The 27185-nt window shown below is 39.8% G+C and overlaps 2 protein-coding genes across 2 annotated transcripts in view; both read right to left on the reverse strand.

Moving 5' to 3' along the window:
• Window positions 1-206: 206 nt before the first annotated feature.
• On the reverse strand, window positions 207-4551 carry LOC141000270 (uncharacterized). The gene is made up of 6 exons (XM_073470954.1): window positions 3845-4551; window positions 3589-3745; window positions 3335-3491; window positions 3050-3221; window positions 2386-2527; window positions 207-569 (listed from the first exon to the last, which is right to left on the reverse strand). The coding sequence occupies exons 1-6, from the start codon at window positions 4399-4401 to the stop codon at window positions 444-446; spliced, it is 1311 nt and encodes a 436-aa protein (XP_073327055.1). The 5' UTR covers window positions 4402-4551; the 3' UTR covers window positions 207-443.
• A 3811-nt stretch (window positions 4552-8362) lies between these two features.
• LOC140999364 (uncharacterized) overlaps window positions 8363-27185 on the reverse strand; it is a 51266-nt gene continuing 32443 nt past the window's right edge. The window contains exons 28-37 of the mRNA XM_073469718.1: window positions 19418-19952; window positions 19034-19193; window positions 18754-18870; window positions 18531-18632; window positions 18128-18362; window positions 17418-18039; window positions 17118-17271; window positions 16915-17004; window positions 16624-16819; window positions 8363-15984 (exon numbers count right to left, since the gene is read on the reverse strand). Of these exons, the coding sequence (XP_073325819.1) occupies window positions 8843-15984; window positions 16624-16819; window positions 16915-17004; window positions 17118-17271; window positions 17418-18039; window positions 18128-18362; window positions 18531-18632; window positions 18754-18870; window positions 19034-19193; window positions 19418-19952 (9353 nt within the window). The 3' untranslated portion in view covers window positions 8363-8842. The remainder of the gene's footprint in view (window positions 15985-16623; window positions 16820-16914; window positions 17005-17117; window positions 17272-17417; window positions 18040-18127; window positions 18363-18530; window positions 18633-18753; window positions 18871-19033; window positions 19194-19417; window positions 19953-27185) is intronic.

Raw genomic sequence — 27185 nt, forward strand, 5'->3', positions numbered from 1 at the left:
TAGATTCACAAGGAGACTGAACAACATACTTACAAAGTTTAACAATTAGTAAGCAATTTAAATAACAAGCAAACAAAATTTGAATCAAGGACATGAAAGCTACACATATAATTAAAACTGTTTAAAGTATGACAGCCTGAGAGGTGAAATCTAACTCAAAAGATCACTTTCTCAGATGTTTTTTTTATAGAGAAACAGTGCCACCTGTGTAGGACAACAAATGAAAACCCAACATGTTTATGTATCATATGGTTTGAGACTGGAAACCTTCTACTTCTACAAATCATTGTAACGCAGTCGGAGGTTGAGCCCTCTAGAAAGGCATTTTTGTTTGTTTAATTTGTTACAACACATTCATAGCCGGGGGACAACCCAAGCTACTTTGAAGGAATTAAAATGTACTCAAACATCTGGCTGATTTATCAGATAAAACAGTGAGAGGGTTATTGCTCTACCATAAGAGGGATGTCCAGCGTCTCGTCCATCGTCTGGTGGATAAGGTCCTGTTGTGACGAAGGGCAGGGTTTAAGAATTAATCCTTTCTCATCAGTGAACGCCTTCATGAACTCCTGTAATGGGTGAATAGTAGATTGTAGTGGTTAATGACAGAAAGTACCAGTCTGCGTCCATCTTATATGCCCCTCTACTTTACCGCAGGTGGTTTTGATGCTGCACGTGGTCACCATGGTGAGATAGATTTATTTATTTGTTTATTTGAGTGGGACAGAGCGCATTAATGAAAGTCAATTTAAAAATACACAATGTAAACATGCCAGATTTAGCAAGAAATCTAATTGACATCTGTAGTCCCTTGGCAGATAGCAGAAAACAGTAACAATACAAAAAACAATATACTAATATACAATACATAATACTTAAATGAACAGAATACATTATACAATATGTCCATTTAAAAGTGATCACAGCTCTGGTTTTTCTTTAAGCCGTTGTTTGAGATGAGTTTCAAAAGTAAGTTATGTAGGGGACTCCTACTATTGCATATGGTCAGTGATCGAATGTAACTAAGTACATTTACTCAGGCACTGTACCTAAGTCCAATTTTTAAGGTAGTTGTACTTTACTTGAGTATTTCCATTTTCAGCTACTTTATACTTCTGCTCCTTACATTTTGGAGGCAAATATTGTACTTTTACTCTACTACATTTATTTGATAACTTTAGTTACTAGCTACTTTGCAGACTGCATGCTGCATGAGCATTTTAAAATGATTTATTTTATCAGCAGATAAAAAATACTGATTCTGACATTAATCGGCTGACCCGTTGTACAGTACACCAAATATACTGTACATACATGTAGGCCCAATTATATGTTTAATTGACATTAACTTGCACTTTTGATACATTTATTATGAGATACTTTAGACTTTTACTGAAGTACTATTTCGTTTGAGTGACTTTCACTTTTACCAAAGTAATATTTTAACATGATATGTTTATTTTTACTCGAGTATGACTTTTGGTTACTTTCTACGACACTGAAAATGGTCGATCATTCCGAAATGTACTTCCCGTCACTGATGACACAGTTTGTCCAAATGTTGTGGGCCTATATGGCACCTCACAGTTCCCTCTAGTGGTGGCCCTGGTGCTAACACCACTGTCAGCCCACAGTTTGATTAATTAATTAAAAGGCGAAGAGGCAAGCCCATAAGCTTTTTACGTAAAACAAGCATATTTAAAAATTGTAAAATTCTCAAAACTCAGGAGTTGATTGAAACGTTTGAATATTTTGTAGATGCAGGCTTGTTATAATTTTCTGCCTTGTTCTTTTAGCTTGTAAATCATTCATCCACAGCAGTAAATCAGTACAGTTAATTTGATTTTGTACTGTAAAGTGAGAAGAATTTGATTTGAAATCCCTCAATAACAAAAGCCATATAAAGTCAGCAGCACTACTTATTACTCAGGCAGCAAGAGGTAATATAATTAAAGGGGCTCTGGGAAACAATTTGTAGCAATTTACATGTATTAATCACTTTTTTATTGGCCATATGTGAGCAGATTGTAATGTGATGTGAACAATGGGACTTTCCCCGACTCGATTGAAGATACAAGCCTGTGGACAATTTGTTTCAGTTGCTTAATGCTGCTGGACTGTGGATTTCTTTGTGAAGGACTCTGGTCTGATTTTCCATGACAATCCAAATGATGTGACTTTATGCACGTTCTGAAGTTCTTCGTCTCCGTACCTAAAGTTAGTTTAGAAATCAAGTCCACCCACATAAACCCACAAGTTCCACAGAACCCCTTTAAGCTCTAATCTTCCAGCTCCAGTATTTTAGTCTCAAATAATTCAGTTGCAGGACGATCACACCGAAATGCTTTGCAACAATGACTACAAAAATAAACAACACAAACTGACCTCTTTGAAGGTGTCTCCATATGTGTTGTTGATGTATCTGAAGAAGGCAGTGGCCCACTGCAGGGTGGTGACTTTGTCTGAATCTGAGTCACAGAACGGCACCAGCATGTTCAGCTCATCACAGCACAAACGAATCTTCTTCCTACACAGCAGTAGCAAACACATCACACATATTTATAATCAGTGACCCTGTTGATGTTATTATTAGCCTAAAGTCTCATGTCCTAGTGGTTTATGGAGAGCAAGACATCGTGTTATCTGTCTAGAGCTGCAACTAATGATTATTTTCATTATCCACTGATCTGCTTCTTGATTAATTACACATCTGGTCTATGGAACATTACAAAACGGTAGCAATTGCACATCATCAAATGTCACAAACATTTTTTTTTAAAAACTCCAAAATATTACATTTTCTATCATTTGAGACCCAAAAAGTGGTGAAGTCTCCCATTTGAGAACCTGGAACAGGTAAATATCTTCCATTTTTGCTTAAAAAATTACTTAAACATGTAATCAATTTTCAGAATAATCAAGGATTAATTTTCTTTTGATAACTAAATGATTACTCAATTAATCCTAGTAGCTCAGACTAGTTTAGTCTGATTATTATGAAGGGGATATTGCACAGAGATAATTTCATCCATTCATAATGGCTGCTAACCTGCGTTCCCTCTCCTTGCGGTTGTGTTTCTCCCTGCGCTGGCTGAGCGACATACCAGCTCGAGCTCTTTTCTTCGTGCTAGTCCCTGGTTCTCCAGCGGAGTCTGGGGCGGCCTTAGCAGACCTGTTGCGTTGCGAGCTTTGGGTGTAACCATGTGGTGTCGCCACAGCATCTATGAAAAACATAGATAAATTGGACACAGATTTATGTATCTGCAGCGCAGCAGACACCAACAAAACACAATAACTTCTTAAATATGGTGATATTTAGAGCATTGATGATTACCCTCTATGTTCACCAGTTGCTGTTCCTGTGTTGAGTTGCTGCCACTTGAATAGTGAGCTGTAACAACCTTTTCAGGCTTGAAATTAAATGGAAAACTCTTGGGGATGATTAAACACTGACGCTTAGGCTCAACCATGTGAGGAATATGGCCAATCACCTGTGATTAAAGGAGGAAGAAAAAAGATTAACTAATGGTGGCTCTGATAAATCTGTAAGAAACTGCGTTTTGATTCAGTGGTATTGATTCAACATACTTGTTCACGCATGTTGGTGACTTGGTTAAAAACGCCTCCTATGAATGGACTGGAAACCTCAGAAGGATTTGCTCTGTCACTTTTCATCCACTTCTGCGTTTGAGGATGCATGGCTGGCTCTTGAGCCTCTGCAGATTGTTGAAGGGTTGTCAAAAAACTGAAACACAACAACAAAGATTTTGCACAGTCCATAAATATGAGTACCTCATTATGTGGCTGTAAATAAAAAACAAAACAGTCTATTTGTGAAGCTTACTTGCTCAGAAGCGCAGACTGAATATCGTGCTGTCTTAGGCTTTCAGCAGACATGGTGTTAAACCGTTTCTCCAAGCAAACTCTCGCAGCTGATCTTGATCTATTCTGTGAAGATGCCCTGCTTTTGGCGTGTGGTTCAGTCGAACTGTCTTCACCTCTGACTCTTGCCAGCACAAAACCTGGGACCTCACCATAAGAAGCTGGCGTCTTCTCCACCGGCAACACCAGACAGTGTTCATCAGTTGACGTTGATAGATCAATAGCTTGAGTGCTGGTTGTGAAGGGAGAAATCACTGTGGATCCAGTGCCATCTTTAACCATCACTGTCGCAGGGGGAGAGCTGGAATCTGGCCCATCTGGAGGCGCAGCTTGTGCCTCCATGTGTGCCTGGAAAAGGTGCTGAAGGTGTGCGTATTCAACCTCTGACATCTCCATCACACCAAGCTCATTTCCCAACGTCTGCTCCCGATTATGTGTCAAACATCCACCTTGACTCAAAATCACCTCATGTGAAGGTGATACATAGGTGGTTTTACCAGCTGAGGACCAGGAGGACATCCTTTACTCTGGTGATGGGATGGAGATGAGGAAAATTGTTATCTGTCTGACGTTTCCACCAGGACAGGCCATATAACTACGATGTGATGTACCCAGGATACTTGCTCAGTGCGAGTTATTAACATTATTAAAATGGTATCTATGAGCGTAAGTTAGCCAAAACAAACACGAAACAAACATCATTATCAGTGGCGAACTTCGAATTGTTCGTGATCGCAAAAGCTAACTAGCTCCTGAATGGAAATTAGCAAACAAGTGATTTTAAGCTAGTACATTTAAGAAGACGTCGGCTAACGTTACAATCTGGGTAAAACCTGGCTATCTTTAAAATAGAAAATAAACACCTTAACACACTTAACTTTCAATTATTATATCGCCCAGTTTGTAAGGGTTAGACCCTAAATAGGCTGCAGTTTATGTAATAATTCAGCTCTCTCTACTGACCTTACTTTTGGGTCTTTAACTTACTTTGATGACACTTTCTTGACTCGATGATCGACTGAGCTAGCTAACCGACTGACGTTGGTTTCCAACGGCCGGATGTCGCTGCGCTCGGACAGAAAACTGATAAATAACAATATTAACAAAATTAACAATATTGACAATATTAACAATATTGTTAATATTGTCGATATTCGGAATATTTTACAACTTTTTTTAAAAAAGCAGTAAGGAAACTAACATTTAGTCAAGTAGTTCAGCACACATTAGAGGGAGCCTTACATACATACAGCATTTACAACTACTGCATTACCTCAGTACAAATCTGAGATACTTGTACTTATTTGCATTGTATTCTACTTTAATTGTATACTAATACAATAATAATAATGCGTCTGCTATCAGGACTGATAATGTGTTTGCACTTGTTTGTCATTAATATTGTTGTTATTTTATGTTGTTGTTTTTTATTATTATTGTCCCTCGCGTTGTATTGTTGTTTGCTGTATTGTTATTTCTCTTCTTTGTGTCTGTGATGTTATTGCTTCTTCAAAAACGATAAAAAAAGTTAATTATAAAAAATATATCTGCTATTACATGCTATTATCTGCTATTAAATGTCCTCTAGGATCAAAAGTACAAGTAAAAGTAAATTACACATATATTTACATGTATGCATTGACTGTATACTGGAGGTCACATTTTCAGGGCTGATACCGATTATTAGAAATCATGGAGAGGTAAACCGATATTTGGGACCGATATTCATTTGCAGTAAAACTGAAAATCTTTGTGTCAAAATTTTGAACAACCAGTGATGAAATAAACCTAATAAATAAAACCTAAATACTATGGGTCTGCCAATTATCGGATCAGATATACAGTATTTTTCTGATTATTACAATCAGTTATTTTTTTATTTATTTGTTGTTGTTGTTTATTCCGATTGCCAATAAATTAGCCTATATCATATCATAAACGTGGTACTTGGGCTCTGATGCAGCATGCAATCTGTATAGTCACTAATACCTAGTTATCAAATAAATCTAATGTAGTAAAAAAAAAGTGCAATATATGCCTTTAGAGTGTAGTGAAGTATAAAGTAGCAGAAAATGGAAATATTCAATAAAAGTACATGTACCTCAAAATTTTACTTCAGGTACCTTGTAACATTCCATCCCTGCACTTCAGAGGGAAATGTGGCCCTATAGGCCTGATTATCTGACAGTTAAAGTTACTACAGAGGGCTTTCATGGATCAGACATTTAGTTTGTAGTTGATGTCTGACAATGGTTATCTGCTATAACAAGACATAGTTTGAGGTTAAAATATTTCACTGCAGCTTAAGAACAATTTGTAAAATTATATCCAGGGGTAGAGCAGTATTCAGATTTGCAATCTTACTGCAATGTAAAAATACTTTTATTACATATGAAAGTTCAAAATGTTACTTCATGTTTCTTTTTTCTAAAGTAACCGGTAGTTGTAGTTAAACATATTACTTAAGTTAATGCATTTACTTACATGTTACCACTGCAATTACCAAAGCCAGACTGATATCAACTCCTTGCTGGATGCTGAGGTGCCTGAAACAGGACTAAAGATTCAACTGAATGCTGTCGCCCCCCTTTGGTAAGACATGAGCTCTGCAGGTGGCTTTGGAGGATGATGAACAATATTGCTACAGGCAGACACAAGTCGTCAACTAACAGATTTTCTTGCAAGGACTTTCTCTCCCTTTGCTCTCTCACTTAATGTCTATCCACACTTTATTGTCACAGCAAGAGCCCTTAAGACCCCTTAATTAAAAGACAGCTCTTGTGCCAAATAGCCAGTATTATAGTGAGAACATGACTCACTCCAAGACAAAGCATGCTGCTCTTTCATGATTCAAGATTTTATTGCCCAATAATCTGCATAATATACAAGAGCCATTTCCCTAGAATGGGGATTATGCCACAATGTGTGTCAAAACCATAAGATCTTTGTTGCTCTGGCTGGCGTTTTAACCTGGGCAAGTAAAACCCAACAGACTGGTACACATTTCTAAAAATGGGTTGTGAATATGGAGTCTCCCATAATAATACATGCTGTTGTTTATACTAACTATTCAAATGAATTTATTCAGTGAATAATTGTAATAATGTTACACATACACTGTACCTAAGAACAATTTTAAAGTGTTTGAGTATTTATATTTCACACTTCTATATATTTCTACTCCACTTCAAGGTAAATATTTTACTTTTTATTTGACTGCATTTATTCAGATTAACATTTTAAATAGAACGCACATGATTAGCTGATAAGATATTATGAATCATTACAATTAAAGATTACCTACCAAACCACAACCCAACCAAACTAATAATAGCACTTTTTCCTGCACAATGTTTACCTTAAGTACATTTTGCTTCCTGTACTTGTATGTAAAAGTTTTGAATAAACTTAATAGAGCACTCTTACACTGTTGTTGTAACTTGTATTATTATTATGACTTTTTCAAATTTAAAAATCTGAGCATCTTCCACCAATGGATATATTAATCATATATTAATTACACAAAGAACTCTTGAGTGGATATGAAACTGTCACAATTTAACGCTGATGACTCTATCTGGCCTATATGCAAACAAGACCATCAGTGAGAAGATGGGTTATTTCTGTAATGTTGTTGTAGTTATTCTTAATACATGTCACCAGGTTGAATTTTGACTTACCCAGGCTGTATAAATCATAAAATTAAATCCATATTTTTTGGCATGTAGAGTGCTGAGGATAAATTAAGGGGTCTCGCACTTTAAGGAAAGAAGCTGCTCTGAGTCTATTTACTTTGTTTCACCAGTCATATTTTAGCAATAAATCTTACATGGCCAAAAATACAGTACCTCATTGCCATGCCGTTAACATCCCATGAAAATAAAAAATTAAATTCAAAATAAAATAAATGTAGGAAGCGGTGCTGCTCATGCCACTTTTGTCGAAAGGGGCCGCCAGAGTCTACAAAAATGAAAGTTCCGTGTAGCAGCTTTGAAAACTTATCTCCAAACAATCAAGTTGTACTGTCCAAGCAAGGATATTTTTCTCTGTTTGTTTGTTTGTTTTTTTGTGTCTTTTCTTTGTCTTTTTCCCTTTTTTTCTCTTTTCTTTTTCTATTGGTTAATTTGTTTTAGTGATTTTATATTGAGGGGGAGGATTTCATATAAGCCCTTTGGGCTTCTTTTCCTCTCCTGCACAATTATATGCCTCTGTATTATTAAATATAATTCTTGTTTTTTATCATTGTGCATATGAATAAATAAATTTTAAAAAAAGCATTGTGTCTAAAGAGACGCCAGTCTCTCTTGTAAAAAATACTACAGTGTGTCATTAACCACTTCAATTTCAATTGTACCTCTAAACCGTACTTGACTATGAATTTTCTTTTGTTTTCTAAAGTTACAGATTTCGGTACTTACTAGTCACATAGCAATCAATCAATGAATCCAAATATCAATGACAAAATCAGACTTAATACAAATTAAAAAAAGGTATGTCTTGTTTTTATTGACTACTTGCATTCTAAACAATCAAACAAGCCATTGTTTTATCAGCAGAAGAATATAAAAGCCAGATCATGGCTACTGTACTGACACTATGTTAAAAAAAAAAACTGTACATTTTCTGTACAAAACATTGTGTAGTTAAATTTACAATGATCACTTAAGTTTAAGTGGCATTTAGTCACAAACAAAAAACAAAAATAAACAAATCTACTTTTAATACAGCAAAAAAAGAACTGGAGCATAAAGGAACTCATATCTCTGAGCATTTACATATCAAGCCACGTTTGATCTTTTGCATGACGTTGGTCATGCTGAAATTTTAATAAGACATGGACAGCCACTTTCCTCGAAAAAAAAAAATACATTCAGTGTGTTGTTATGCTGTAGTATCTCTATCCAATGTGATTCTAAGCATTTTCATAGATCAGCCTTACGGTGCTGAGAGGTCCACGGGTCTAACTTGGCTTGACATTGCTTTTATTTCCATTACTGTTGGTTTCTCCTCGTTTATCAGCTTCATTTCCCTCTTCTTTTATTCCTTCTCCACCAGCAGGACTTTTCTCCTGCAGCTGTCTTTGCCCTTTGACCAACTCTCTTTCTCTACTCACTGGTCTACCTCTACTCCATTCCCTGTCAACTGAGTGACCCATTTGTTTTTGTTTCGGGCTGAAGACACCAGGATTGCTCATTACACGATTTGGGAAGCGTATGAGACCTTCTGTTGGAGTGGGAAGTAAGGCACCTCTGTGTCTCTGGGGTTTTACTCCTTGCTGATTTTGTGGGCTGTCAAAACCAGGGCCTCCACTGTTTTGAGCTGGACCTGGGGGCCCACTGTACTGTGCAGAATGTGGATTACTAGGACCTTGGAATCTGGCAACCTGATGAGGACTATTAAAATGAGGTGATGATGGCTCAAATCCCCTTGAGTCTAACCGTGGGCCCTCAGTGATTGGCCCATGTTTTAAGCTTTCAGGTGCTGAGCCCCTCATATCGGTTTTGTCAGGCCGTAGCCTTCTCATGTCTGAACCTCTCCTTTCTCTCCTAAAATCATCAAAACCTGTGTTTTGAGGGCTTTCCATGTCTACACCTTGCCTTTCAGATCCTAGCCCCTCACAATCTGAAAACCTCCCATCAGTCCCTGGAAAACCCTGGTGTCTTAATTCTGGACCTCTGGGGCCTCTTCTATCAAGACCTTCAGTCTCAAATCCTCTTCTGTTAGGGCATGAATTCATAAAGCCTCGGCCTCCCCTATGAGCACCTCGTCCTTCCATGTTTGGTCCTCTCACATTACCCCTGAAGTCTTGCTGCCCTGAGTCATTTCTCATATCAGGGCCCCCTCTCATATCTGATCCTGGTTCTCTTATGTCTAGACCTTTTCTATCATGGCCATGTTCTCTATTTTCTGGATCTCTTACCCCTCTAAAAAATGGACCAGGCCCCCATCTGTTTGGCCCATTACCCCCTCCTTCAGGCTCTCTCCATTCATTTCCAGATCCTTCCCTACTGGGCCCTGGACATACCATATCTGGGTGATCCCGGACAGGACCTCGACCCCTGCCATGTCTTCTCCAATTATCTCCTGAACATTCGCTTTCATTTCCTATACCCTCCATATTGGGCCCTCTTCCATCTGACCATTGTTGCTCTGTGTCTGTTCCTCTCCTATCGTGAGCAGAGCCCCTGAAGTCTGGCCCATTCCATCTCTCTCCCTGATTGAAAGTGCTCATATCTGGTCCTGGAACTCTTACGGTTCTCCTCATAGGCCCTGGACACAAATTTCGACCTATTCTATCAGGTTCTGGACCCTCTCTATCTGGGATTTCTTGGATAGGTTCGGACCCTCCAAAGTCAGCCCCTCCCCAGTGTGGACCTCTTCTATCAGATTCTGGGCCCTCCATATCTGGAGGTCTTCTATCCGGCCCTGGTCCTCTGAAATTTGGACCCTCTGGAGCTCTCCTGTCAGGCACTGGGCCCTCAACATTTGGACCTGGATGCTGAAGCCCTGGTCTCCTCATGTTTGGACCTCCTGGACCTCTCCTGTTGGGCCCTGGACCCTCCATACAAGAATCTGGTCTTTCCAGTCTTTGTCCCCTGATATCTAAACCTCTCCTGTCGAGCCCTGGGCCCTCCGTATTTGGATGTCCAATTTCTGGCCCAAAATCCCTTAAGTGTGGTTCTCCATGTCCTCTAGTGCGAGGCCCTGGACCTTCCATATTTGGACCAGTTTGCTCAGGCCTCGGTACTAACCTAACATACCTAACATACGGTCCTCTCTTGTCAGGACCCAGTCCACCTGTGTTTGGATCTCCGGATCGTCTCCTGTCAGGCTCTTGACCCTGCATAGGAGGACCTCTCCAATCACACCCTCCTATGTCTGGACCTCCTTGTCCTCTCTTGTTATGTCCTGGTCCATCCATGACCTGACCTCTCCTTTCAGATCCTTGTCCATGAAAATCTGGACCTCCTGGTCCTCTCCTGTCAGGCTCTTGACTGTCCATGGTGTGAACTCTCATTTCTCCTCTTCTGTCAGGTCTTGGAGCCTCTATTGCTGGACCTCTCCTTTCATGTTCTGGTCCTCTTCTGTCAGGTCCCTGACCAACTATAGCAAGACCTATCCTATCAGGCCCTGGTCCACTGAAATCTGGACCTCCTGGTCCTCTTTTGTCAGCTCCTGGAGCCTCCATAGCTGGAACTCTCCTATCAGGCCCTGGTCCTCTGAAATCTGGACCTCCAGGTCTTCCATTGTCAAGCACCGGGTGCTCCATAGAAAAACTTCTTGTGTCAGGCCCAGGGTGCTCCATAGACAGGTGTCTGCTTTCTGGCCCCGGTCCCCTAAAATCTGGACCTCCCGGTCCGTTCCTTTCAGGGCCGGGTCCTCTAAAATCAGGACCTCCAGGCCCTCTCCTTGCAGGCCCATGACCCTCCATAGATACATTTCTCCTGTCAGGCTCTGGCCCTCTAAAATCTGGACCTCCCTGTCGGCTACTGTCAGGCCCAGGATGCTCCATAGAAAAACTTCTCCTGTCAGGCCCTTGTCTTCTGATCTCTGGACCTCCAGATCCCCTCCTGTCAGGCCCAGGACCCTCCATAGACAAGTCTCTGTTTTCAGGCCCTGGTCTCCTGAAATCTGGACCTCCTGGTCCTCTCCTTTCATGTCCTGGTCCTCTGAAATCAGGACCTAAAGGTCCTCTCCTGACAGGCCCAGGACCCTCCATGGATAAAGCTCTCCTATGAGGCCCCGGTTCCCTGAAGTTTGGACCTCCAGGTCCTTGCATGTCATTCTCAAAACCTTCTATATCAGGACCTCTCCTTTCAGGCCATGGTCTGCTAAAATCTGGACCTGCTGATCCTCCCCTGTTAGGCCCAGGACCCTCCATGGGTGGACCTCGCCTTTCAAAGCCTGGTCCTACAAACTCTGGACCCCCTGGTCCTCTCAGGTCAGGTCCGGGATTGTCATTATTTGGACCTCTTCCATCAGGCACTGGTCTCCTGAAATCTGGACCTTCAGGTCCTCTCCTGTTATGTGTTGGGACCTCGATATTAGATCCTCTCCTCTCAAGTCCTGGTGCCATGAAAGTCAGACCACCTGGTCCTCCTATCTCATGCCTCAGGTCCTCCACATTTGAACCTGTCCTATCGGGTTGATGGACTCTCCATTCATTTTGACTAAAAGGCCCTCCACTGACTGGACTTGATTCTCCCCTATCTGGCCCTCTCCAGTGATGTCGTATGTCTGATCCTGGGACACTCCAATCTGAATCCCTCATTTGTGGACCCTGGCCCTTATTTTGACTCGTCTGACCCCTCATATCAGGACCAACAAAACCTGGCCCTCGACCTCCCCAATCAGAATTTGTAGAGTTTGGAATGGGATCTCTGACTTCTTGACCCATTTGTTCATTTCTCCTCTCTAGCCGTAGACCCTGTATGGTTCTTTCTTGCATGTCTGCATCCCTCCAATTTGGACCTGTTTCTTCAATGTCTCTGCCTGAACTCCTTGCATGGGACTTACTTCTATCACCCCTTGCATCTGAGCCACCCATCCCATCCATATCTTGGCCATGCCCCTTATTGACCATACCCATTATTATTTGTGGGCCATGCCTGCCATCTGTCATTGCCGGGGATAGTCTATCTGCTCTTAGAACTGTACCCTCTGAACCTGCAGATGTATGTGAATCTAAACTCCTTTCTCGACCACCACCCGTTCTACTCAAGTCTCTTCCATGTGGCTGAACACCCCTTTTCGGAGGGCCTGTATCCTCTAAAACTGGACTGCTATGATGTCTTGATTGTTTCTGAAGTCTTTCCTTGAAAGATGGGCTCCTTATATCTGGATTTGGATTTCTTAAACCTCCACCCCTCATAGCAGAACCCATACCACCAGTATGTGGACTTTCACCTCTTTCTTTTTGGCCTTCAACGCCACCAATAATATCTGGAGCCCTACTCTGTATCTCTGGACCCCTTGTATATGGATCACTTGGATGATCCAAACCTAATAAAGGCTCCTTTGAGCCTAAGCCCCTTATGTCATGACCAGGTCTATCCAAAAAAGGACCCTTCATGATTTTATCTCTCCTCTCATTCTGGAGACCTGTTCCTCCCATATATGTGTTTGGAACATCTGGTAAAAGCATCTGTCCTCTCATTACTGCTTCACAGCTTCTCACATCAGAGCCTGTACCTTTTACTTCTGGGTGCACACCTTGCATACTAGAGCTTTCCATATGTTGCACTGAACTCCTCAAACCAAAGCCTTTCATGACTGGCCCTGAGCCAATTCTATCAGGATTGTGATGCTGAATGCCTGCTTTGCCCACATTTGTCTCTGAACTCTGCATCCCTGTCCCTGGTTCTCTCACATATTTCTCTTGACTGCTTATAGCTGGGCCTTGTATGCGTGGTCCAGGACCCCAAATACTAGGGCTTATGCCTGGACCTCTCATATCAGGCCCTTGGAATCTACCTCCTGTTTCTTTTAGATGTATCTGTGGTCCCCAATGTCCAAGTGCTTTCATATCTGGTCCTGGATTCCTAATATTTGGACCACTCATACCAGATCCTGGAAGCTTTGTCATAGCATCTACTTCAGGTCCTGAGCCCTGGATATCTAAACCTGGGATTGGATTTAAATGTCCTCCCCGCTGACCTAGTATTTCTGGATGCTTCAAGCCCGGACTTTCCCCTCCTATCTGTTTGCCTGCCTCTATCATACCTTGGCCTCTGACACCTGGACCTTGTAGATGTAGGGCGCTAAAGTCCAAATGTCTAACATTTGATATTGGACCTCCACCAGGTGGCACTGAAACATTTGCATATGTCTCAGGATCTCTTATTTCTTCAGTCTTAATACAGTCAAGCTTTTCTATACTGGTAGGTTTCACAAACTGTGGCTCTGGATCAGGGCTCTGAGGAGAATCTCGAATAGGTGGATCAATTTCTCTTAGAGGAACTGTGCTTTCAACTTTGTCTTTATGCATGGTTTCCTGTTGAGAAGGTTTATCCAACTGTGTAGAAAAACCTGTAGCTGTGTTGTCATGTACACTGACTGAATTCTTTTGAAGCGCCTGGGATGTTGGCGGTTCTGAAATCTCAAGCTTCACATTGCGAAGAAGTTCATGTGAACAAGGTGAACAGTCTTTATCAGGGCTCTCAACAAGGTTACATTTTAACTCATGTCCATCAGGGTCATTTTTAACAGTAACTGACATAGGTGATTTCTCACTAAGTTGAGGGGAAGGTCTGTGCCATGTTGGTGAAAGTGACATAGCATCGTTTTTTCCAGGAGATGATGGGGATCTTCTACGTCCATGGGAATGTCGACGATTAGTACGGTCTTTACGATGACGACTTTGCCGTTCAGACTGGTCTCTAGCTCTATGCCTGGACCTGTCCCTTTCACTTCTTCTGTGTCTGTCCCTTTCTCTATGTCTCTGGGAATGTGAAGGAGAACGCCGCTGTGATTTTCTTGAAGGACTCCTATGGCGGTCCCTTTCACGATGACTCCGCCTCTTTGGTGACAGCCTTCGCTTTCTGCTGTGGTATGAAGTCTTTGGAGAGCTCTTGTGGCTGGTACTATGCCCTGTTCTGGACAAAGATGAATCACAAGTCTTTATACTGCCTCCTTGAAATACATCCTCTTGAATTTCATTAAAAAGTGATTCATCCTCAGGATCATATTCTACATCAGAATCTTCGATCTCTCCAGCAGAGGAATACTTGTCACTTTCCTTAACATCTTCCTGTGTTTCATCTTGCTCTGTAACAGTATCTGTATTTTCTAAATTAGAGATGTCAGATGTTTCTTCAACCTTAGCAGTTTGTGAATCCACATTTGAACTGTCCACAGTCTCTGTAAGGTTGCTGGTTTTGTCTGTTATTTCTGAAGGCTTTGACTCAGTCTGCATTATACCACTCTGCAGAGATGACAGTTGACTGAGAGGCACAGGTTTTTGTGGGGGGGACATCAGGGAATCTGAAACAGAAAAGTGAGCCATGAACATGCCCACAGCCTCTCTCTGTTGACGCAATGCCTCTTCCTGCTCCTTCAACTGCCGTTTTTGCTCTTCAATTTGCTTATTGAGCTCCTCAAGCATCCGCTGTTGTTCAGTTAGTGTTGCAGCAGAGACAACCACAGTTCCTGTAGGAAGGTTCTGCGTTACTTCAGCTGGTGAAGAAGTTTGTGCTGGAGAGCAAGTGGGTGCTGGCATTGTAGCCTGGGTGGAAATTGGGATTGGGCATGATGGAGGATCTGACATTTGAGTTGGAACAGCAGGCTTTGCCCCAATATCACTTTGAATATCTTCAAAGATAGTCTCGTCCTCTGGATCATAGGCCACATCATCGTCTTCAAAGCCTGATCCTGCAGGGCCATCTGCCTTAGTTTTTTCTATGCTCTGTGCATCAACCATTCCATATCCCATTGCTGGATCATACTCCTCTTCTGGATCATATGGTCGGTCGAAGTCATTTTCCTCTTCTTTTATTTCTTTGACTTTAGATTTCTGTCCATACTGCTGGACAATTGGGTCTATCATTGCTCCAGACACCTGAGAAAACACTGGACGCTTCTTACCACCAACTGCTGTTGTTGTTTTTGTTGTTGTTGTTGTAGAACTTCCGTCAGAGGTGACCATGGAGTCAGTTTGCTGAGTGCCAAACAAACTCTTTAAGATTGTTTGCAGTGGTGTCTTCTCACTGGATTCTGTTGGAGGATTCATGTCAGAGATGATATTAGAGGTGGTAAGAGTTGAGGCAACAGTGGCTGAGGTAGAAAGAGAAGGTTTTGCTCCAACGGAAGTCAAAAGAGACGGTATGGTAACGGAGTCGGAAGAGGAAGACTCTGATGGTGACCCAGGACAAGATGGGGAACCGGGAGGGATGGTGTTAGCAGGAGTCTCTGGATCGTAGGGTTGGAACATCTCCAATTTATCAGAACCATAGAGGACTGGAGGTTTTGGGATCCACATAGGGTCTTTGGACATATGAACTTTGGGTCTCTTCTCTTCAATTTCTTGTGGGAAGCTTCCTGGACGTTTTACCTTCTGAACGATTGCCAGACCCAGAAGAAGATTAGGCCGTTTTTTTTCAAGCCCTGTGAAATGAAAGTGAGATAAAAAGATCAATAGAACAAACCCTATTAAAGATTACTCCCAGTTTTTTCTTAATGCTTGACTAACAATTTTCTGTCAGAAAGGTTAGATAATTATTCAGATCCACAAAATTTATGGGCTTTAGTGTGGAACCTAAATGCAGGATGGTATCAAAATAAGAATTGAACCTTAAAGCTCAAAAATGACAACTACATAAACATGAAACTGTTTCTTAGTAAACACCTCTGCCAGTTACTCAGTAAAAACTGGAAACATTTTGGCAATGTGCAATTTTATTTTTAAAAATTGCATAATTTTAATGCAATAACATGTTTGAAAGTTCTCATTGAATATTCAACTTTTATTTAAAAAGAATGTTGACATTTTAAACAAGTGGGTTACTATCATTAGATAAAGAAGTGAGTGGTGGAGTTTTACTGGGGGAAACATTTTTGTTCATTTTTTTTTTCAGTTCAGTTTTTAAAGGTATTGAAATAGTTGAAAGGTGATTTATTTGGTGAGATATTGCAGCCTGAATATAAGCTGTTAGTGTTGAGCCTTAGAGGTGTTATTACAGATGTTTGTCTAAGCCCAATAAGGCAAATATAAAACTATTATTGGTAGTCAAAGCATTATCACACCTGGTCCTTCAAGAGGTTGTAGTATGGATGGGATCGATTCCTTTCCACTGAGTGGGACGAGGTATAAATCCTTGATAGAACGGCTGCTATTGGCGACCACGCCAAAACGACCTCTGCTACTGAAATAGGAAAATAGGGAAACATAGGCCACTTCTTCCTCCTCTGTTGCAGGGTGAAATCGGATCACACATAACTCCTAATAAGCAAGAAAACACACAAAAGAAGATGTAAATGACTGATTTTCAATATTTTGTGCAAGACACAGGAATAAATACTATATCTGTTGCTCGCCTTTGTAAGAGAGGTCTTCAGTTTTGCAACATAGTCCCACACTGTTTCAGGCATGATTCGTCCTCCAATTTGTATGGTATCAGGTAGATCCTACACAGAAGGAAAAATATTGTTAATATCTTGTCAGTTAAACCAATGACAATGACAGATCCTTTGGATACAGCTCTGTGAAATTTAAATAGTTATATTGTTTAGTGTTATACCGCTTTTAGATTTTCAGCAGATCCTGAAACCAGATATCCTTTAGTGACAAACTTGGCGACAGTGAGCATGTTAAGGAAGCCTTTCCACACTATGTCTTGCTTAGTCAAGAAATGAGTAGTCTCGTCATCAGCTGGAGATTCAGATATCACGGTCCTGACACACAAACCACAACAACATAATGACAATCATATCCACACAATATACTGATTTTGCTCAAATATATACTACCTAAAACAGAATAAAGTAGAATCATTCAATTGTATTACATGTGCTTTATACTTGCACAGTTCTTTAAATACCTTGAGGATGTGCCATAAAGTCTGGGATCTGCAGAGGAAGTTGGCTTCATTAAGATAGATTTAGGTATTGTTTTTGTTGGTGGTAGTGCAAAGGCTGGTGCTGAACGCAGGGCTGATCTAGTCTCTTTCAGGGGAGCATAGGGGACTGAATGGTTATGGGTTGTGTTACTGGGACCAGGGGTGCCACTAGATGAAGCAGAGAACCTGCTTGCCGCAGTGCGGGGGTCACGCCTTGTGATGGTAACTGTGGAGACTGCTGGGATCACAACTGGTGTATATGCTCTGTTTTTTGTAGACGCTTTAGATGTTTCTGGAGTTGGGGAGGCAGGGGACTCCATGACAGGGGAAGCAGGAGACTCTAAAGTAGGGGAGGCTGGAGAATCCGTTATGGGTGAAGCAGGAGATTCTACTATTGTCAACACTGGAGAGTCAATGATAAGGCGGGATGAAGGATCCATTAAGGATGATGTTGGAGAATCCATGTCTGGTGAGTCAGGTGGTGCTCGCAGAGGGGAATCATCTCCCGCAGACTTTCTCCAAGCAGGTTCATATTTATCTTTTGTTTCAGAAACCTTGGGCTTTTTCTTCGTGGGTTCCTCCTCGTCCCCAGCAAATATTTTACCTTTGGGAAGGAATAAGAATCTACTTTGAAAAACTAAAAGTAACAATGGTTGGCCATTAGGTAATATTGTAAAAAAAAATGTATTCACCTGTGCATATCTTGCATTTCAAGTCGAAGAGGTGAGATTTGTGCTCTGATGTTGTATCCTTAAGCATACAGGCGAGAATATCTGGTACAGCCTTGCTCTGGATTGGCTGGCTTGTTCTGGTCTTGGGAGCCCGAGCAGGAGCAGGAGCAGGAGGAGGAGCAGGAGGAGGAGCAGGAGGAGGAGCAGGAGCAGGAGCAGGAGGAGGAGCATGAGCAGGAGGACTTTTTTTCTGTTCCTGAGAAGCAGCATAAACCAACACAAACACATAAACAAGACTTAACTCACAAAAATAACATCCATGGCTTTTCATGATAAATGTTTCTATGAAGCATACTAGACAATATAATGACCATATGAAATGTTTATATGGCACTAATACAATGCAAATGAGGCAAATACATACCTTGCTTCTATCTGGTCTAGCGGGATTTAGACTGGGCAAATCAACTTTCACTGCTTCAGGCTTCTGCAGCAAACTTGTCGCTCTAGCGGGTGCATCTTTAATCTAGATAAACACAAGTAATGGAAGATGAAAAAATAATATTCATATAATATCTTTTTACATACCATAAGATATCTTTTACATGTTTTTTGTTGGTTGTTGATTTTAATATCTATTACACTACCTGGGTTGTGTCTTTTGCACTGGGCTCCGATGCCTTGATAGCCTGCATATCTTTCTGGCTCATCCTGACCAGTCTGAAGGGACTGATCTCACCACGAACAACACGATACAAAAAGCCCTAGAGAGAACCCACATCCTGTCAGTTTGCTAAAAAACATAAATAACTATGACTTACTCCTAAAAAACCTCATTATACAAATCTCTGCAATATTAACAGTAGTATTCAAATGCATGGTAACAGAAATCACAAAACAGATGAGTTTTATCAACTTTGAACAAACCTTGTTTCTTGGGTCTTTCAGGTTGAACATTATAGTTCTGTACTTGTTCATGTATTTGCTGTCTGTGTTGCGGAATATGTCAAACATCTCCATCTCAATGCTCGAAACAAGCTTTGCAACTTCACTCTCAGTCATCTCCAAATCCTCACAATCACACACCCTTGAGAAATGAAAAGGCAGTTAGTCAACAAATTTGTTGTGAATCACTGCTCTGACAAACTGCAAAAGCCACAATTAAGTTCCTGGTGTGTACAATGTGATGAAAATAGCGTTGTTCTTAGTGAAGGAAACCCTCAGAGTTTTAGCAGATTCATAGCATGTGGATCATTTCCAAAATCTATGTTTATATGACTTATACTGTACAAGCCTGTAGACAGTTCTAACCTTTTAAACAGGATGCTGGTGAGGGAGCGCTGGATGCTCTGTCGGACCTGGTTATTGGGTTGAGAGGGTCTGGAGGATGGAGCACTTGGTGCAGGTGGCACCGGCAGATTTCTGGTTTCGTTCAGCAGTGTCGGGGCTGATGAAGGCTTCTGGCATGTTGCAGAGGCTGACACGTGGCTGGAAGATGGCAGGGGTACAGACTGCTTCTTTGGTATGACATATGTGGTTTTAGTGACCATTAGGGCCCCTGTTTCATGATGTCTGGGAGTTGAAGTGGATGGGGACTGTGCAGCTGGAGCTGGACTAGATTTTGTTGGGTTGGGTGGTATACAGGGATTTGATTTTGCAGATTCCTGCTTAGACACATCACCACCATTGATTTGCTCCTTTGGTTTTTCTTGAGTGTGGCTCAGTGGTGTGGCTGGCTCAGCAACAGGCTGGGAAGAGGGAGCAGCATCTGTAGTGTCCTCTGGAGACTGTTCTAACGGCGTTACGTCCTCAATGTCGGCCTTGACCTGTTTACTCTCTGTTTTAGCTGTTAGAAAAAAGAACAGTAGGGTATTTTGTGAATATGACTGATATTAACTGTGCCATACACCAACATGTCACAAGATGTACAAATCAGGGGCAAGCTGAAAAACAGAATGAGTAATCAAAGGTGCTTATTGGTCTGCTATCCATAATAACAAGTATGTGCTTTTTCCCACTTAAAAATAAGGTTAAAAAAAACATGTAACACTAGATGATCACTACATACAAGTTATTCAAGTTTCTGTTGCTGTTAAATGTTTTTGAAATGTTGAGAAATAAATAAATTGTTGATTTTCAATCTGCAAACATATGTGTGAATTAACTGATTTTTTTTTTTACTTTAATTGAAATAATTAGAAAATTAAAGATTGGGCCTATAAGGTAAGGATCGTGATTGTAAAATCATTTGATGAAATAGATGAAAAACAAACAAAAACATTTTACATAAATGACTGAATAACTGGACCAATGCTTCTTTTTATCATCGCACTACACTACAATTAATGATAGAAACCTCTATCAGTCTTTTCTTGCCAATTTCATATATTCTTCTGTTTATACCACAGCGCAACCTATACTGTTGATAATGCACTTGCAATGTTACAACACATTACATTTAACATAAATGTCAATACTGGTGTGGCATCCTATTATTTGCTAATTAATTCAATGACCACCTCTCCATAATGTATACAGTTGAGTAAATGTGGCCAAGTGCCTTTCTTCAGTTTGTTTAAACATTAAAGATATTTTCCTAATTTTCATTCATAATAATACTAATGAGCCACACGTGTTATACTTTGATGACACAATGTGTCATGTTAGGGAAGATGTTTGGATGGTTCAAATGATCATATTAATATCATTACACATACTTGTATTTCGTTTTTTACATTAATATGAACATAACTGACACTCTTTGTTACGTGCTATTCCTGTCCCCCAAATTCCTCATAAGAAAGCTAATGGCAGATGACTTTTTAAATCTCAGACAGCTAATATTTACAATATTATTGAGGTAATAATACAAAGTCAGAAAATGTTATTTGATGTATTTTCACATAAACAAACCATCCTTGAGGGAAATAAGGTCCCCAAAACATTGTTTAAAACCAGAAAGGTAGCTACTTACAAGGGTCCTCCAAATATAAATACAGTAAAACAGTATTAAATTGTGTTGTCCTTTGAGGACAGTTTGTTTCTTCAGTTTATTCAGTCAAGAAAATCAATCAGTGAAGACTTTTCCCTCATCTTAAAATTTCTTCCCCAGAATTACAGAGCACCTTTAATGTCTTATATCTGAAGTTTTTTTCTATGCCGCTGTAAAGCACTTGGAATTCATTGACTGCCTTGCCTTTCTGAAGTGGTATCAATATGTTGAGTCATGATGACTTCAGTCTGATTACTACTGACTGGAATTTTCTCCACACAGGCAAAAAGCCTCTGTGCTTCAACACCTCTGATAATATGGCGATCAAGTTCCCCTGATCAGTGTTTTTACAGCAGGGACTCAATACCAGAGAACATCTCTCTCGCTCTCTGTGCAAATGTCAATAGACGGGAGGTGTAGAGCGATGCCAGATGTCCACTAGTTAATTGCGGATGATGTTGTTCTCTCGGACAGATAAAAAAAATAAAAAATGAATAAAATGGGTCGCTAAATATACATTGGTGGCCGTTAATATACCTGGGCGGCCCACCCAAGTAAAGTCTATGTGTGGGAAATACTGTTATATGCGTGAAAGGGTAGCGGTGGCCTAAAGGTTAAGAGAAGCAAGCTTATCCTTGGCAGGATAAATCTGGGTGGGGAAAGTGAAAGGCAGAGCGGAGGTGCCCTTGAGCAAGGCCCTTAACCCCGATTACTCCAGTGGAGCTGCTCAGTGGCCAACAGCTCAGAGTATGGTTGTACTGGACAGCTTCCAGTTGGAAATGTGTAACTGTGTCAATGTGATCGCGTTCCTGAAAAAGAATGCACTGATTTCTCTCATTGAGGGTATTGTGGGTATTGACAGAGGCAGACTAACAAAAAACTGATTAATTAATAAATAAATGAAGGAAAGAATAAAGGAATAAATATGCAAGTGAGTCACTAACTTCATCTATGAGGTAAAGAATGAAGAGACTTTATTCATGCAAGATTTGCCATTGTAAGTGTGTGTGTGTGTGGTTATGTGTGAGAGAGTGTCAAAGAAAGTAAAAAACAAGAGCATTTGTTTCATTGGGTGGGTATCGAATCACGTGTCCTATCAAGGGTTAATCGAGGAACATCGTAGCACTTTAAGGTGTGCAGAATACACATACCTGTAAAACTACGTAATCATAGCATCAAAAAAATCTTTTTTTTATCACTCTTCAGATAAACCCAAACAGTCAGAAAATCTTTAATAGTCATGCAGTCCTCACAGGCTGATTTGTGATGAAGCTTCAGCGAAAGTTCAATAAGATCTTTTCTTTCATATTTCGCCTTTTATTCTTCTGTGGTGAATTCCTGCTTTCATCTCGCTCTAAACTTCTGTCCTGACTTTCACAATTCTGACGTCACCACGCCCAAAGAACGTTTTTTGTTGGAGCCAATCAGTCCTCAGACACACTTCTTTATATATATCACAGTAATTCCACCTACTACTGTGCAACCCACCACTCGCCATTGTCATCATTACCTCCAGACTGTTCGAGGAGATTCAACTGAGTTTCCATCAACCACCTGCTGACTTTACTCCACCATCATCAGCATCTAGACTTAAGGGGATACTGTTCTATCTCTTATCTTCATAAAGGCCAGTGATTAATGACGAAGCTTCACATCGATGGCGTCCAATCGCCAAAAACTCTCTCTGTTGCTAGTCTCCTTGACTTCTGTTATACATTTCCAATTCATCACTCTGTATTAAAATATATTCACTGTACACATTTCACTTTTGTCTTGATTCACAAGATGAGCACATTTAGTGAAAAATAGTGTTGAGGAAGTGATAGTATTACTCTACTTGTACAATTTTGAGGTAATTTTTTTTTTCCATTTTATGCATTTACTTCTATTCCAATATATCTGGAGACAAATATTGTACTTTTCCTCCACCACATTTATTTTGACAGCTGTAGAGTCACTAATCAAAATATAATCTTTTTGATAAAAAAGTTTATATTTTGAATATAACATTAGGATGTATATTCAAAATGTAGGAATGCCTTCTTTTGTAATGTCCCAAAGAACATGGGTCAGCGAAGCCATTGGGACAAATTTGAGTGTGACACCATCAAGGATAGGATGACTTACAAGGGGGATTTTGAAGGAGAGGGAAACGTGTTTGATGATTTTTTTTTACCTTGAATAAGTAAGGTGACTGACAGAAACTACTGTATATATAAAAAGTATTATGCACTATTGTGTGTAACATTTCACTTTGTCACTAACCAGTCTTACATTCTACCTTTGGTTTTAAAGATTTGCAGATATTGTGAACAGAACAGGTTTGTACAGTTAATCAGTGTAACTGCTGTAGTTATACAGCTGGTCTCTGGGGAATATTTGTATATTTAATTTTACACTTTATTTACCATGTTGAGTATGAATGCAGACTTTAGATCAACAGATCTGTAGTTAAAGTAAGAGACTGCAGCTGTTCTCATCAACAAGAACCAGGAGCCCCACTGAAACAGACTCTTACTGTATATTAAAATCAAAGTCTCCACATCTGATTTGACGTGGAACAATAACACACATCTCTGCAAATATTTTTTATTTTCGCACATCCGCATTCCTTTATCTTTACACTGTGAACATTTGCACATTCTTATTAGTCAGTATTTTGGGCATTTCATCCTCTTCATTTAAACAACTGTTTTTCTTATTTTAAAGTGTATTTTATATTAATGACTCTTAATTTTACGTACTCTTATGTACCACAACACCCAAGCAAATTCCTTTTGAAATTGTGTGTGCACACATTGTATTTCCCTAAAATAGCACTGATCACAAGCTGTGAACAGGTGAAATGTGCTGAGAGTGTCATCATCCATTTTTAATTGGAAAAGATGATAAAGCTGAAGATTAAAATAAAAAAAAAAATTTCCCTTAATGGTGGCTCTGGATGAAGAGTTAAGAAATCACCAAAGTTATTACAGTTCCTCCTGAGGGGGAAATTAATGTGTGTGCCATATGTCACGGCAAAACTTTGGCTAAATTTCATTTAAAAACCAAAATTGCTCTCGAGGAAACATCAGAAGATCACTAAAGTCAGTGGACTTCATCACCTGAGTACCGCAGATGTCTGTACAAAATGTTCTGATTGTTAATTAAATAGTTGCGGAGATATTTCAGTCTGGACAAAAATGGTGGAACAACCAACAGACTGATGTTGCTTGCCATAGAGCCACTCCAATAGCAGGGCTTAAAATACACAAAAATAATTATTTTTCATTCAAATGCAACATCCTAGTTCCATTAAGGGGACGTAAAGCTCTTAACCATCATTTCTAAACCATGTCCCACCAATGGTCAAAAGTCTGCAGGTTTTTATGTGAGACACAAGACCACCGTGTGATTTTAACCTGATGTATTCAGGATGACAAATCTGAGGACACATCACCCTCCCAGGTGCGCTACTCCTGAGCTTGAACTCTTGATTTGTCAATAAGTGTAACTGAACTGTTAAACCAAAAGCTCAACATTTTGGGAAAATCACTTTTTTTTTTTTTTGCTTTGTTGCCAAGAGTAAGATGTTAAGAATTTGAAACGCCTGCAGGTCAAAAATGAGGCTGGATGATGTACAGAACTTTTTCATGTCCAAGAGCAGTGACTTCCTGATACACTAACCAGCTGCTGGCTACAGGCTTTGTATTCAACAGACAGACATGAGAGTGGTATCAATCTTCTCATCTAACACCCAGCAAAAAGGAAAATGAGTGCATTTCCCAAAATATTGAACTTTTCCTTTGATTCTTTTTTCTTTTTTATTATTATCATTATTGTTGTAAAATCCTTTAATACTTGGAAATTCCCCCTTTTGTGTTGATTCCTCCATCTTTGTCCACCTGCTAGGAGGGTTTACATGTGGAACATATAAAATGTGATAACTACAGGGCTCACCGAAGGACAGACAAACACGATGGAGGTCAGTCTCCTTTTGTCTCTTGAAGAGGATGCTATGATTAGTCTTATAATAACATTGTGAGTCCTAAAATGTATCCTGACCCATGGTTTACAGGGGATTTTACCTTAGAGACGACTGACTGTAAGGATGAAATAAAAACAACATGGTGATTGATCTCTAGCGCACTAAAATGGCACTCGTCATGCTTCAGGCTGAGTAGCCGGTACACAGCCGGTGTTTTGAGAATCAGTCACATAAGAGGGAAAATGTACTGTATGTATCCATGCCATCTATGACTGGAAGGTGATATATTGAGTGGGTTGTTCTCTGTTCTCTACAAGCACACATAACTTCAGGAAAAACATGAAAAATACTTGGTGCAACATTATTGTTCTGGCTATATCTAATCATATAACTGTGTGTTAAATTCACTTTGGAAATGAAAAGCTGGAGAAAATATTTGATATATCTAATGTTAATCTGTGCTATTCTGCATCGCAGCAAGAAAGTTGTACATTATAAATACAGAAAAGGCATAATCTCTCATAAACTAGGAAATACTGGAAATGTCAGTAGTGTTGTTGAGGTAGTGTAGTTGTTTTTCTCTTTGTTGCACATTATTCATTTGACCAGTAGAGGGTGCTCGTGTTTCACAATTAAATGTATGTATTGAACTAGCAAATCTTTGGAAACCTACCAAGGACATTAAAGCTTTGAGTGCATGTGACAGGAAAGAATAAGTAGGAGGTTTAAAAGATGCAACAAAAAGCAATGGGGAATCAAGAGAAAATGAAAGAATATATTTAGGCTACAACCTGACATTTATGGGCAGTACCTTAAACTCAACTCAACTCAAAAACACTTTAAAATCTATTTGCACTGTGTAAGAATGTTTACAATTTCATTGTCATAGACCAGTTTACACCATTTTATACTGTCATATTTATATCAAACTGCCATATTTATATCTATATTTATATCCAATCCCAATACTGACATACCTATTCCACACTATTTATATCTCCGGACTTTATATTCCCGAATGTCTCTTAGCTGTACATATTTTATTTTTATTTTTATTTTTAGATCTATATTTCTATTTTATTTTATATTCTTATATTTCTTATTTCTGTCTGGACAGAGGGAAACACAATTTCAATTCTCTGTATGTCTTGTACATATTGCAGTTTTGACAATAAAGTCGACTTTGAACTTTGAACTTTGAACTTTGAACTCTTACTCAGCTCTCTTCTCCAAACCAAACATTACACATAATAGTATGTGTGCACTGACCCACTGTGAAATAAACACATTACTATTCCAGACTGACTGTAAACACTGAAACCAACCAACGGAAATCACATGCTTTTTAAAATGCCAGTGACACTGTACCATGTGGTCACACGGCACTCAGGCTGAACAAAGTCGAACTGTGCCTTCTTGGAAGTAATGCAATTTACAGTAAGAAACAAAAAACTTCATCAAGAATAAATTCTTTGCACTATGAAGCAAAAAAGCTTAGCATATAACTCAAAGTGTAATATTGAAAGATTTCATATAATGACGTCCCATTTTATGCATCATTATGAGACTTTTGTGTAGGTGAAGATGTTATCCCAGTGGACCCTGACAGGATTTCACTATTAACCATCAAAGCGTCAAATGAGTGGATTAGTTCTTTGGGAGTTGTACGAAGAAAGCCAGCATCATGCTCAGCTGGTGACGTGTCTTTGTAGAGAGAAGTGAAACTTTGGCTTAAAAAAGTTTGAAGAAAAAAAACCCTCAGTGAGAGCTGCTCTCTGTCCAGTTCATCCCCTTTCCATTAAACCATCATATCATGTCCATGCACCAAGGATTTTTTGTTTATTTGAAAAGCCAAAACTGCTACTTGCGGTCTTCTATAATCAAGGAACTTGTGATTTTAAAATGTATTAATTCAATGGGCCTGACGTTTGATAACTATTCCAAGATGAGACGACTGTGTCAAGACTTAACACTTTGTACTTTCCAGTGACTTCAAACATGCTGGGTTTCATTCTGTTTTTGCTGAATGACACTGAACATGACTCAAATTTCAAACAAACAATGAGCTTTCAACTAAAGGCAGAGGAGGAAGACAATCAAACTGAAAGAAGTCGCTCTTT

This window comes from Pagrus major, chromosome 7 (genome assembly GCF_040436345.1).
Source record: "Pagrus major chromosome 7, Pma_NU_1.0".
NCBI lineage: Eukaryota > Metazoa > Chordata > Actinopteri > Spariformes > Sparidae > Pagrus > Pagrus major.

What these genes read in the sequence shown, in the direction of transcription:
- LOC141000270 (XM_073470954.1), bottom strand. Translation starts at nt 4,401, where the DNA reads ATGTCCTCCTGGTCCTCAGCTGGTAAAACCACCTATGTATCACCTTCA. An exon ending in GCAACTGGTGAACATAGAGG is followed by an intron (nt 3,222 to 3,334) that starts GTAATCATCAAT and finishes TGTTTTTCATAG; the next exon opens with ATGCTGTGGCGACACCACAT. An exon ending in CGCAAGGAGAGGGAACGCAG is followed by an intron (nt 2,528 to 3,049) that starts GTTAGCAGCCAT and finishes ACTGCTGTGTAG; the next exon opens with GAAGAAGATTCGTTTGTGCT.